Source organism: Medicago truncatula, chromosome 2 (genome assembly GCF_003473485.1).
Source record: "Medicago truncatula cultivar Jemalong A17 chromosome 2, MtrunA17r5.0-ANR, whole genome shotgun sequence".
NCBI lineage: Eukaryota > Viridiplantae > Streptophyta > Magnoliopsida > Fabales > Fabaceae > Medicago > Medicago truncatula.
In genome coordinates this window covers 41,087,241-41,102,007 of record NC_053043.1, presented here as the reverse complement: position 1 = coordinate 41,102,007, position 14,767 = coordinate 41,087,241, and the positions used below count along the sequence as shown (strand labels likewise).

General features: G+C 33.1%; 2 protein-coding genes across 2 annotated transcripts; both read right to left on the bottom strand.

Moving 5' to 3' along the window:
- Window positions 1-875: 875 nt before the first annotated feature.
- Window positions 876-4,498, bottom strand: LOC11409984 (homeobox-leucine zipper protein ROC1). Its single transcript, XM_003596617.1, has 7 exons — window positions 4,100-4,498; window positions 3,675-3,776; window positions 2,788-2,988; window positions 2,516-2,687; window positions 1,605-1,867; window positions 1,417-1,512; window positions 876-1,307 (listed from the first exon to the last, which is right to left on the bottom strand). The coding sequence occupies exons 1-7, from the start codon at window positions 4,496-4,498 to the stop codon at window positions 876-878; spliced, it is 1,665 nt and encodes a 554-aa protein (XP_003596665.1).
- Window positions 4,499-9,151: 4,653 nt separating this feature from the next.
- On the bottom strand, window positions 9,152-12,441 carry LOC11409491 (homeobox-leucine zipper protein MERISTEM L1). The gene is made up of 7 exons (XM_003596615.1): window positions 12,055-12,441; window positions 11,660-11,749; window positions 11,152-11,352; window positions 10,891-11,062; window positions 9,996-10,276; window positions 9,812-9,907; window positions 9,152-9,562 (listed from the first exon to the last, which is right to left on the bottom strand). The coding sequence occupies exons 1-7, from the start codon at window positions 12,439-12,441 to the stop codon at window positions 9,152-9,154; spliced, it is 1,638 nt and encodes a 545-aa protein (XP_003596663.1).
- Between the last annotated feature and the right edge of the window lie 2,326 nt (window positions 12,442-14,767).

The window sequence follows — 14,767 nt, the reverse complement described above, 5'->3', positions numbered from 1 at the left end:
TTCACCGCAGCCAAACCAAACACATACTTATATGCACCAGGGGCGGACAGGAAGGCATCACATGCCCAATTTTTATTTTTGAAAATTGCTCTTCTCCCATTAAAATTTGTTCACTCCCAACCAAACTTCCAAAAATACCTCCGCATGACTTAAGTCACACATGAGTATTTTTGAAAGTTTGGTTGGAAGTCAGCAATTTTTGATGGATGAAGAGGAATTCTCTTTATTTCTTTTATATGTCCGTCCACTTAGCCCAAACCATCAGTATTACACACACTTACTTTCCTAATTTTTCTCATAACACAGGAAAATTTACCTCACACACAACAATTAAATCTGTAGCCGTATAAGTTATAAAAAATATCAATTTAGAAAGAATAAGCTGACCCTTGTTCGACTATAATAATGCTCAGCTAACCTTCTATTAAAGAGGGGAAGCTCTCCTATCTTTAATTACTTTTAGATGTAAATAAAAATTTGTTTAACCCTATCAACTAAAATAACTTTACTTTTCAAGCACCCAATAGCTTCTTGCACAAGCATAAATCAATTGTTGCACCTAAATTTTTTCATAATCCCTTTTCTTTATACACTTATATCATTCATTTGTAACTAATTTTTTTGTAAATAAAAAACAAACTATTTATCTAGTTCTGATTTTTTTTTAGAATAACCTAATTCAGTCTAGCTAAATTTCGTCAATTCAGCCTATAAATATTTAACAAAATATAGCTTAACAAGGAAAGCAATAGTTTATCCCATATTTTAAATTAAAACGTAAAACTCAACAATCATAAGGTAAAATTTGTATGAAATCCAGCTCGATGAATTTAGCAAGGGAGACAAAAAATGATCAGGAAAATGTATGCATGGTTCTACACTACTAATGCTGCCAAGCTATTTGCCACTTCATCTTGATCCCAATTGTTGAGTAGACTATGATACGACACTGCATCTTTTATAGCAGCAACTGTTTCTGTAATGATGTTATAGATGGTTTGAACTGATTCCGGAGCGATAGATGCAACATTGCTGGCGTTATCAATGATATGAAATGACATAGTTAGAAGACTTTCATTGTTAGCAGTACTATTGGCATTTCCTTTTCCTTTATCACCATCTCTTGGTAACCCTCCTGGGATAATAGCAAACCCTGATGGATAGGCAACTACATTGTCTGGGTTTGATGATCCAGTTGCAAGAGATGTCAATGCTGGCTCGTCTAACGGAGCATAAATCACATAGGAAGCAGTTATATCAGCATAACTCTCTTGCAGGTAAAAGATTTCAGTCTTGTCCTCAGAAGTCTATGAATGCCAACAAAAAAATAAAAGAAGCAAAATATATACATAAATATGTATATGATAAGATATGAACTGAAAAGGAATATTGGTGGTAAATAAGGATTGAACTTACACTTGCGCTAAGCAAAGAAACACGATTCTCTGGATGTTTGCCAGTGAGCATGCATGCGAATTCTTGAATAGCAAGGTTTTCTGAAAGTTTATCCCACTACAAGTATTCAATAAAAAAAAAAAAAGAATGTAAATGTGTTAGAACATGTCCTGCTATGCCTTTAATAAGAAAAAAGTGTTAGGGCATACCTTGCTTCTGGATTTCTCGTGCCGAAGGAAGTTGAATAATCGATTTGGGGAGACATTAAGCCAAAGAGTAGTACAAAAAACCAATGATGCAATACCAGCCATATTATTCCCAATCATAACTCTAATATCTTCTGAACCAGCAGGAACTGGATCTAGTCGCATCCATGGATTGTTAGTTGTGGAACTAAGATTGGCACAAAATCTTCTCCTCATTCTTTCAGCCAATTTCAATAAACTTGTCCTCCCAATTTGTGGTATAAGAACTGTTTGTATCAAAAGAAACAAGTATACGTAATGGTAGCAATTAAAATTCTTTATTGAGATAAATAGAAAATTGTAACACAACCGCAGGCTATGTAACAAGTAATGAGTAGGACTTGTATTGAATTAGGTGAAATTGAGAGGATGACCACATAACCAGAAATTGATTTAAAACCCGAGCCTTGTTTAGTTAGATCCCATGCTTATATGTAAATGAATTGTTAAGGATGAGTAATTTAGTTAGATTTTACTTATCTCCCGACCAAACACCGACATTGGGTTTATAGGTCCTCTCACTTATAGATTGTTACTTAACCTTCACTTTTCCAAACAATGTAAAACTTCCAACTCTCACTCGCCACAAATATGAGGCACCGTGATTTTTCTCTGTTTAAATCCTCCAGGTCAGGGGTGGATTCTGCTGATGCAGAGGCAACGACGATGCAAATGTACGTGGATGAAAAAAGTTTTCACTTGAAAGGGAGCATACTAAATGATTGGATGAACTTAATCATTAAAGGGGGGGATTGTTTTTGAAAGTGTGAGTTGAAAGTTTCACATTTCATGAAAAAGTAAAGGTTGAACAACATATAAATAAACCCAATATCTTCGGTGTAGCTGTATAAACCCAACATATAAGTGAAACGTACCTCGAGCATCTGCAATAAGTTTTGTTGCATTCAGTGTTTCAGACCACTCAATGTGCTGGACAATGGAAGCAAGCCAGCGTGGCGCACCAAAAGCCAAACCAGAGGTAACAAATGTCTTAAAAAGACCATTCAATTGACTATGGTCTGCTACTACATGCTCCACCCATATAACCTAATGTAATTATAAAACATCAAACCAAATATAATATGTGAAATTATCAATATGGTTTGCTTATAAAGAAAATTAAAGGGAGTATATGTATGTAAAGAACCTTGGAGTTTCCATTGGGCATTCCTATAATCAAACAGCCTGAAGGTCTTTTATGAAAATTGTTTGAGAAAGAAGGTAAAATGTCCTCCAAAGATACATCAACAACAGCCCATATGTTATGAGTAAATTGTTTGCTATATCTTGCAAACACACACTCCCGAGTTGGTATAAAAGGACTAGGCAAATAAAATTCTGCACTCATCTGCAAATAAAATTATATATATATATCAAGTGAAATGAGAATAGATACAAAGACCAATTTGAGAAAACATAGAAAGGACACGACAAATAAACCTAGCAAGAATTTTCACACTAAAAACGTATTTAACTCTTACGTATATCCTTAACAACCTTTCGAAACGATCTATGAAGCACGGACACGGACACTGATACGCCAACACCGCTAATAATTTGAAACATAATTCAATGTAATTATATGTGTCAGTGTCGAACACGACATGTGTCCGACACTGGGACACGCCTAATTCAAGGAGTGTTCGTGCTTCATAGGACGCGATATATCATGCTATGATTAGTAACATCCACAAACACTCCCACTTTTCTCACATAATTAAATGTTAAGATTAATAGAGATCTTCCAAATGTATAAATGTTAAGAATAATAGAGATCTTCCAAATTTATATTATGCAACCCAAGTCAGTAAGTCATAGAAATTAATGGAGAAAAATCTCAATAATTGCAAAGCATTTATTCATGGAATCAAACACTATCATAAAATCACTTGATGATATTTAATTCTTTGTTTTCTATATATAACTATAATAACACCTATTATGAATGTAATTCACCACAACAAATACATTATCAATTACTTTATTAACATAGTAGTACTTAAAGGATATTTAATAGCATATTATTGAACTAACCACATGCATTTTCTCATTATAGCTTCCATCTACTCCATCTGTAAAGAATCCTATTATCTCTGCTCTTGAGACAATGTTGTGAAATGCCGTACACCATTGATTCTAGTTCATGGTCAAATAATAATACATCAGATAGAGAAAGATATACTATGGTTAATTGTTGAAGTTAATTACACTTAAGATTTAAAATAAAATAAAAAAATGTGTTTGCGACGTTGATCTAAATGGCCTCATCAATATTTCTTATATCTTCATAACCACAAACTAATTGTGATTGATCGAAGTAGCATAAAAAACAGTTGACTACAATTCAAAAATCACGACGCAATTGTCACCGTATGTAAGATTTAAAACCTTAATTGCACCATAAAAATAAGCTAAAACTGTATGAACAAAGTGACGGAAAAATAAATAAAAAAGCTTACCAGATCCATAAGTACTTCAACTAGTTTAGTTGGACTTATCTTAATCAATGCCATATCCCGTGAACCTTCAATCTGCAAACCTTGTCCAAAAACGTCCTTTGTTGACATTGGATCTTGGATTCGACACGAATCAAAACTAGGCAGTGTTTGAAGATCTCCAACTTCAACCATCTTAACAAGCTCCATTAATGATGCATCAACCTGACTAAATTGTTTCAAATATTCAATATTATCGAGAATTTCGTACCTATGTTCCTTATGTTGATGCCATACAGGATTGTTTTCTGCAAGTCCTATCTTGCACAGTTCGTTCATAGCTGAACGTGCACAATCAATGATTTTAATGTTGTTCGGCGCATACATTGAGACCCCAGAAAGAAGGTCACTTGCTCGTTGCATGTTGAGTGATGCGGCAGAGTTTGGGTAGAATGTTCAAAATTCCTAACCCTAGAGTTTTGTTGGTATAAATATTTAAGGGAGCGTATAAGGTGAGAACTAACACTTAATGTGAGAAACGAGAACCATCAATAATAGCAATTTGATTAAACTAATGGACCAAATCCCAATTAAACTAATGGACCAAATCCCAAAACAAATACGGATTTACATTAGGTTTATGAATAATTCACTCCTTCCAACACTATCTTTGTTCACAGCTTAATAATGCATATGCAATTATGTTGAATTACAAACAGACAACAAACTACGCCGTTGAACCTTATGGACAACCATGCAAATCCTAAAAACAACCAAAGAATACAAGGAATTGAAGAAGGTACGAAACAAATGCAAACGTAATTGTGCTAAAAATAATAATACCCTGAACTTAGAAATGAAATAGTAATACCCTGATCTTCTTAAATTTCACCGAACCAATAGCCAAGGGCATGTGTAAGAACCAAAAAACGTTTCTAAGAGAGAAAACTAATTGAGCAAAATAATAGGAGAATTCAACAAAGGGAACGAAAATAATTGACCAAATCTTCTTCTTTTTTTGGTATAAATATACCAAATTTTTTATATAAAAAAAACGTAGACCAAATCAAATAAAAAAAATCAATGAGTGTATAATTGGAGGAAAAATAGTGATATTTTGGTGAAGAATATATTTGATACATTCAAATCAGTAAGAAAGTGGAGCACACCATGCGGTTGTTTACAGTTATTCTCTTCCTATTGTTACGCATAACACACTAAAAATTTGGACTAATTAAGAAAGGGTCAAAAGGATTGTGAAAAAGAAGAAGAAAAAAAAAAAAACATGCAATTGAAGATTTAACCGATTCGAAAAGACAGGACTAAATCGAAAATTCAAACCGAACCAAACTAACTTGGTTTAGTCCTCAACTTTTAATGTCGAGATTCAAAGAACCGACAAACCGAGCAAATGTTAACACCATCCCCTATTTTACTAATATCATCCCTCCTCTCACACACACTTAATCTTAGGCCCAACATTGAGGCTCAACTAAAAAAAGTACACCTCTGTCCCATAATTTCTCACTTCAGTTGACTCATCATCGTAAGTCATTAGTATTGATTGTATTCTCTTAAATATAGGACATTTACCAAATAGCTCAGAAAACACCTTAAAAATCAACACTTTTGAAGTACGATGCTAGTGATTAACAATGATGAGTACCATGAAAAATAACCAATCGAAAAATTGCATCAATTATGTTATCAATTTAGTAAATTACCAATTGAAAAACTCCTAGCAAGTGCAAAATTTGAATGCATATCTTATCAGTCTCACTCAAATTTAAGTAATATATGCTCCAAGGAATATAAATTGCTTTTTTTTTTTAGATCATCAAATAGTCTGGTAATGATATGTAACATTCAAATCAAAGGGCTACTACAAATTCAAACTTGAAATATCCACAAACAAGGCTCAAGTTATCTCAGCACCCTTCTTGCAAATCTTATCCTACAATACATGCTAGAGTTTACATATCTATAAATAACTTCAAGAAAGAAAAACCATTGTAAATACATGCATGAAAGTTCAAATTAAGCATTTATGCTCTGCACTGGTGTATTAACATGCCTTGATTTGTAGTACAAAATCTGCTTTTAGCCTACAAAATACTCTAAGGAATCTGTTCACTTTATACTAGAGTAGAATAACCATTAAAGATACAAAATTTTCATTGACAATATGATCATTTTTAGTCCACTTTCCTCAACAAGAGAAACCTGAAAGTTATCATAATTTGTTCTACAAAGAATTAATAGATGACAGAAAAATGAATCATGTCATGGGGATTAAATTCCTAAGAATCTTTACTAAAAACAACTAAAACAAATGAAAAGAAAACAATAATATCTTTTGGAATAATTTCCTGAATCTTTGCACAGTCTCGACACCAAAACTAATCGCGAATAGGACTTTAAATGTCCTCTTCAGAAGGAGACTTTTTATCCTGATCATTTGCTGCACCAGTTGTTGATGTGGGATTTATGTTTCCATCTGCATCCGGCACATTTGTTGTAAAAGCTTCTAATTCTTCATTGGCCTTTCTGGAATCTGAATTACCAGGTTGTGCAGTAGCAGCAACAGCAGAAGATTCTCCAGCTGATTTCTCTTTCTCCAGTTCTGCAGTAATCTAATTAACCAATAGATAAAGATTGTTAATTCAAAGATACTCACTTTTCATAAAACAAAATATCTGCGACACATTCTCTAACACTCTTTCTCACACTTTATTTATTACCGAAGTGATATTTATGTAAGTTCTACCATTTTGAAATATAAGCCTGTCACAAATTTCAGTCAATATTAAAGAAATTAATGTAAAGATTGTTAACATGGTTTTCTTACTTCAATACGGCCTTTCGCTGCAATGAAATTCACACCAGTCCAGTTGTGAGTTCCGTAATCAGACGTCATTGAAACTGAACATGCTGCCTTATTGCGACATGAATGACCATCTTTGTCAGCGGAACATTGTAGAGATAAAGAAGTTATCTGAAATGTTCCCTGCATGCAAGACATTGAAACAAATAAAAATACTATACAAGAGAAAAAGAACTTTACATATCATAAGATTCAAAGTTTGATTTAATGAGATTTGAAGCTTAATTTAATGAGATTTGGAACTTTACATATACGCTTATACCATCACGAAAGACAATCATTGATACAAAACCAGTCGCAAAAACTATGCTAACATGACGACGATGATCATATGCCTCAGATAGTTGATATACAGCATCCACCAAATCCTGCAAAATAATTAATTAATTGCAAAACCATATAATATTTAATGAATGAAATATAAAATTGCATATGAAAAGTGAAGATTGAACAGTGTTATGCACCTCTCCGTGGTTCAAATTAGTGGTATACAACTTGCCAGAAGTAGTTTCAGTTTTTGCAGGAATCCAGTCAAATTTTCTCTTGATAGGAGAAGCCAATAGCAATCTTGAAGAATCACTCAATTCTAGTTTTCTGCATGCATCATCATTCACTGAAGAATCACTACCAGTGCCTGCCTCATTCATTGATGCATCATCTTTCTGATCAGTGCTTGAAGAATCACTACGTGCCTCCCTCATTCATTGATGCATCATCTTTCTTAAGACCTTTCTGATCAGTAGTTGAAGAATCACTCAATGCTAAATCATTGCCACTTCCTATCTGATGATCCTCCTCCAACTAACTAGTTCTAACCAATCAACTATACCATAACAGAAAACTGCCAACTCATTAACTAACTAGTTATTTTGTTTTTGGTTTTTTAAAATTCTTTAGGTTTTGTTCAATTGTGTGTGTATATATGTATACATATATATACACATATGCATATGCACGTTCTGTTTTATTAGGGCATTTTTTAAAAAATTATTATGACTTTTAAGGTAAAAAAGGTGATAAATAAAATAGCATTATGAATGAAGAGTTTTCTAAGAAGGAATTATGTAACTAACTGGTTATAACTAACTAACTAACTAACTGCTTCTAACTAATCAACTACCTATAACTGAAATGTCCCAACTCATCAATAATATAATTGTTAACAATTGAACATTCTTTAAGTTCCAACTGATAACCTTGAGAGGTATAAATTGATCAAAGCCCATTCAACCTTTATTCTGTGAATTTTCTTTTCTTTTTAGTACTATCTAGTAAATTTCGAAAAATGGTAGCAGACCCTTGCTTTGCAGGTCAAACACTGAACTGTTTAGGCAGCACAAGATCTATTTTTCATGGGACAATTAGGTAGTTGTCATTGTTGTGATCAAGTATTTAGTACTAAATAGTGTATCATGGAAAAATAGTGCCACTATAGCCGCTAAGGTGTTAAGGAACGTAACTAAGTTAGAATTTGAATGCAAAAAAACATCGATGTGAAAATTTAACCGATCAGTGGGCGTGATCTTGAGGCGATGCACCTGTAGATTGTAGTTCTGTTTAACTGTGTTAAGGCACGTAACTAATCACCGACATATACATGGCTGATCTAGCTGTCGTTAAACCCATGAGGGTTGGAACTGGCTTGTAGATTAGACTGTAGTAGAATTGTTGTAGGACTAGACGATAAAAAATGAATGAAAAAAATGCCTCATCCTATATATTGTTTCTTGTTTTCTAAAGTCCATGTTATATGGTCTGCCATACCAATTCAAAATCCATAAAGCATTAAGCCTGTCAAGGCGTAAATATTTGTTCTTCATAGGGTCGACATGTACCAGTCCATTGTCTACCAAGGGTCAAGTCTGTCAAGGTGTAGATGTTTGTTCTTGATAGTGTTGACCTTCTGTACCAGTCAACAGTCCACCAAGTGTCAAGTCCGTTAAGGTGTAGACAATTATTTCTTTATAGGGTTAACTTATATCCAGAACTTAATTTTCAACAATTCAACCTATGCATAGTTAACAAAACATAGTTTAACAAGGAAATTAATTGTTTATTCCACATATAAAATAAATACATTAATATCAACAATCATATGGTCGTAAAATTTGTATGAAATCCAGCACAATATTTATGACTTTAGCAAGGGACAACAAAAAAATGAGGGAGAATGTATATATTGTTCTAAACTACTATGCTGCCAAGCTATTTGCCACTTCATCTTGATCCCAGTTGTTGAGTCGACTATGATACGACACTGCATCTTTTATAGCAGCCATTGTTTCTGTAACCATGTTATAGATGGTTTGAACTGATTCCGGAGGGATTGATGCAGCATTGTTGGCTTTACCAATGATATGAAATGAGATAGTTAGAAGACTTTCATCGTTAGCAGTACTGTTGGCATTTCCTTTTCCTTTATCACCATCTCTTGGTAACCCTCCTGGGATAATAGCAAACCCTGATGGAAAAGCAACTACATCGTCTGGGTTCGATCCAGTTGCAAGATGTGTCAACTTTTGCTCGTCTAAAGGACAATAAATCACGTAGGAAGCTGTTGTATCTTTGTAACTCTCTTGTAGGTAAAATATTTCATTCTTGTCCTTGGAAGTCCATGAATGTAAAAAAAAAAAAAAAAAAATTAGGTTGTATTGTAAGTGCTTAAAATAAAAAACTATCTAGACATTTAATCATATTTTACTGTCATGTCATAATATTATTTCATAAATATATACATAAATATGTATATGATAAGATATGATTGAATGTTTTTATAAAAATTGTTTGCATTGTCTCTATAGAGTAAACAAAATCAAAACGGAATATGAGTGGTAAATAAGGATTAAACTTACCCTTGCTCTAAGCAAAGAAACACGATTCTCTGGATGTTTGCCGGTGAGAATGCATGCGAATTCTCGAATAGAAAGGTTTTGTGAATGTTTATCCCACTATAATTATTCAATAAAAACAAAGAATGTAAATGTGTTAGAACATGTCCTGCTATGCCTTTAATAAGAAAAAAGTGTTAGGGCATACCTTGCTTCTGGATTTCTCATGCCGAAGGAAGTTGAATAATCGATTTGGGGAGACATTAAGCCAAAGAGTAGTACAAAAAAACAGTGATGTTCCAATAGGCTCATTTGTACTACCAGCCATATCATTTGCAATCATAACTCTAATATCTGCTGAACCAGCAGGAAGAGGAGCTAGTCGAATCCATGGATTCTTAGTGGTGGAACCAAGATTGGCACAGAATCTTCTCATCATTCTATCGGCCAATTTCAAGAAACTTGTCCTCCCAATTTGTGGTATAAGAACTGTTTGTATCAAAAGAGACAAATACAAGTAATGGAAGCAATTAAAATGCGTTATTAAGATAAATACAACGACTTAAATAACATTAAGTCGTTGCGGACTTGCTATTAAAATCTCACATTATATTACTAATGTAACAATGTGTAAAACAAATAAGTTATTTCACGTCTCAAAATTTGGAAAAATTTCTTCTTCTTCCATCTTTAGGTATGCATGATGAGTTAAATTTTGTATGAGACAATATTCTTATTAGAAATATATTTAACCTCCTATCAATTGTTTCTCAAGCAGTATGTTCTTAATTAGCTCTGCATATGCACTCTTGTGTATGAGCTCTCTCCCAGCTTTCTAGGTTCTCCAAACATAGGGTTCATATTTTTCGCAAGTTGAGTTTAGATAGGCTTTTGCCTAGGTCAACCTAAGCCCTAGGAGGGCCATAATAGATGTTGGTGTTCATTGGTGTCTTCTGTGAGGATTTTCAAGAGTCAATGGTCTTAGATGAGTTTGGGAAACGATTATGTTTATCAAAATGATATTTATTATCTTAAATATTCCTCTACTTTTAAGTTATCCAAAAATGTCTTTAAAAAGTTTTGTAAAAGAAAAATAAACATACCTCCAGCATCTGCAATAAGTTTTGGAGCCTTCAGTGTTTCAGACCACTCAATGTATCGGACAATGGAAGTTAGCCAACGTGTTGCACCAAAAGCCAAAGCTGAGGTAACTAATGGCCTAAAAAGATCACTCAATTTACTATAGTCTGCTTCCACGTGCTCCAACCATATAACCTAAGGTAATTAAAACATCAAAACTGAACTATTATACTCCATTTTTTGTTTATAATCAAAACTAAAAGCAGTATATGTATGTATCAAACCTTGGAGTTTCCATCGGGCATTCCTTCAATCAAACAGCCAGAAGGTCTTTTATGAAAATTGTTAGAAGGAGATTGTAAAATGTCCTCCAAAGATACATCAACAACAGCCCATATGTTATGAGTGAATTGTTTGCTATATCTTGCAAAAACACACTTCCGAGTTGGTATAACAGGACTTGGTAAATGAAATTCTGCACTCATCTGCAAATATAAATAAAAGGATGTAACATTATGTTAATTTTGAAATTCTGATAGCCAACATGAATATTTTTTGACAATCCAATTTTTTTTATTAACAATGACATAAAAGACCAATTTGACAATACATACAAAGGACAAGACAAGTTAAACTAGCAAGAATTTTTTAGGAGGTTTAATTCTTGGTTTTCTCAATTTCTTTATTAACACAGTTCTTAAAATCACTTGATCATATTTAATTCTTTGTTTTCTCAATTTCTTTATTAACAAATTTCTTAAAGGAAAATTAATAGCATATTATAGAACTTACCACATGCATTTTTTCATCATAGCTTCCTTCTATGCTTCCTAGAATCCTTGCTCCTGAGACAATGTTGTAAAATGCCGTCGACCATTGATTCTAATTCATATCCAAATAAAAATACATCAGATAGAGAAAGATATACTATGGTTAAATGTTGAAGTTAATTACACTTTAGAATTAAAATAAATAAAAAATGCCTTCACGGTAAGTTGATCTAAATCGTGTCATCAATGTTTCTAATGTCTTCGCATAAAGAACAGTTGACGACAATTAAAAAATTACAGTTGAAATTGTCACCGTAATATGAGATTTTAAACCTTGATTGCACTATAACAATTCACTAAAACTGTATACACAACGTGACCGAAAAAAGAAAATAGAAAAAGAAAACGAAAACTTACCACATCCATAAGTAATTCAACTAGTTTAGTTGGACTTATCTTAATCAATGCCTTGTCCCGAGAAGCTTCAATCTGCAAACCTTGTTCAAAAACTTCCATTGTATACATTGAATTTTGGTTTCGACACAAATCAAAACTAGGTAAAGTTTGAAGCTCTCCAACTTCAACCAACTTAACAATCTCCAATAATGTTGCATCAACACAGCCAAATTGTTTCAAATATTCAAAATCATCGAGAATTTCGTACCTATGTTCCCTATGTTGATGCCATACATTGTTTTCTGCAATTCCTATTTTGCACAGTTCGTTCATAGCTGAACGTGCACGATCAATGATTTTATTCGCAATAAATATTGAGACTGCAGGAAGGTCACTTGCTCGTTGCATGTTGAGGGATGCGATGTTTGGGTAGAATGTTCAAAATTCCTAACCCTAGAGTGAGAACTTATACTTAATGTGAGAAACGATAACCATCAATAATAGTCGTTGGATTAAATTAACGGACCAGATTCTAAACCTAACTTAATTTTTGGTTAGGTTTGCGAATAATTAACTTTGTTATCAGCCTAATAATGCTTATGCAACTATGTTTTTAAATAATCTTCTTACTGGATAACCACACAAATCCTCACAAACACCCAAAGGATTCAAGGAATGGAAGAAGGTAAGAAACAAATCCAACCGTAATTTGGGTGATATGGAGAGCAAGGAATAATTGTATCTTCAATAATTGAGGTACTACGGTGGAGGAAATGGTTGACGAGGTCAAAATTGAAGATTCCGGCTTGCTTATACTATATATGAATGGTGCTGGAATCCAAAGTTTTGACTCGGCCGTTAGTGTTTGGAGGTCCCTGTGGTGGTTTAGTTTTTTTTGGGATCAAGGATGTTTTTTGCGCTTTTGTAATCAACAACAAATGGAGCGGAACATGTGTTTTTTCATAATATTTTTCTGTTTTTGTTTTGAGAGATGTGTTTTTCATAATTATTCTCCTTGTATTGTTACCCATAGCACTCAAATAATATGGACAAGAGAAGGCTAAAGGCATTATAAAAACTAGCGAAAAGACGGGCACGAGCCATTTTTCTGTTTTTTTTTATTGCGCTGACGCGCGTGTATATTATCAACGATATTTTACCAAAATTTGCTGGTAAATTACAAACAACATTTTATATATATATATATATATATATATATATATATATATATATATATATATATATATATATATATATTGATATAGATTAAAATTATAACTATAGATATTTGTGACTTTTAAATGTAACAAACTCAACAAATTGTATTTATCTTTTCATATTAAAACAATAATATAACAAATATAATAAAAATTATTTTCTTTTTTAATAACACCAACAATATAATATTATTATAAGGATATAATTGGAATAACAAGAAAGTCAATAATTGGAATACGTTGATAGGTTAGCTTCTTAGTCACACAAGAAACAATAAAACACTTATATAAGGGATAACATTGATAGGCAGTGGCGGAGCCTGAAAAAAATGTCAGGGTGGGCCACAAAAATTAACTATTGAAAAATTGTTTAAAGTCTCGCAAATTAGACCTATAATTGAATTATTTAAATTTTTTGGGTGGGTCACTACACCAATTTGCTGGAATTTGGATCAACCGAAACCTAAAACCGACATAAAATTGTATAAAATCTCGCAAAATAGACCTATAATTGAATTATTTAAATTTTTGGATGGGCCACTACACCACTTTGCAGGAATTTGGATCAACCAAAACATAAAACCGACACAAAATTGCATAAAATCTCGCAAAATAGACCTATAATCGTTGATTTTTCAATTTTTCCGGGTGGGCCGTGGCCCACCCCAGCCCATGAAGGGCTCCGCCACGGTTGATAGGTGCCTAAAATGGATCAAAACAAAGTGTCAATATACAAAGAATAAAACCGTCCAAAATTCGTCGTTACATATTAGCATAACCAAGATAAAGTGACAGATTAGACCACCAAGAAATAGGACAACTAAATCATCTGAAGTTGAACCTAATATCCTTCTTGAAGACATATGCGCACCACCAAACTAAAAAGCATCGGAAATGATATCAGCTGGATGAATGGTAGAAACACCTGACCAACTAAAAATTAGGCGCCAAGTACCATTAAAGAATTAACAATCCATGTAGAATTGATTAATTGGTTTCTCTTGACTGAAACTCTTAACACATAGCGAGTCAGAAGGTATCACTCCTTGAAGAATCAAACTATCCTTTATAGTTTTCCACACGAAGAGAGACAATTTAAGAGACACTACTTTATTCCAAATTATATGAATGTGCATTGATGTGAAGATTATCATTAGGCATGAGAATACGATAAGCCCTTTTACAAAGTATCCTTCATTGGGGTTATATGTTGCCAGATTCATTTGTCTATTCTATTAACCTGAAAAAAAACAATATCAAGAAGCAAAACCCATTCCGCGAAAAATTTATGTTCCCAAGCAAAGTCTCCTTATCTACCTACAACCACTCCCATGTACCCCTAAGCTTAAGTGCCTCACCTGAAAATTGAATCTAGACCGCAAAACACCACTATCTAACCAAACATCACACCAAAATGATGTTGATTAAAATTTCACTAGAATATTTGTAGATGTTGATTAAAATGTTTTTTTTTTGCAAGATAATATATTTTTAGAAAGGGAGTACTTCTTTTTTAT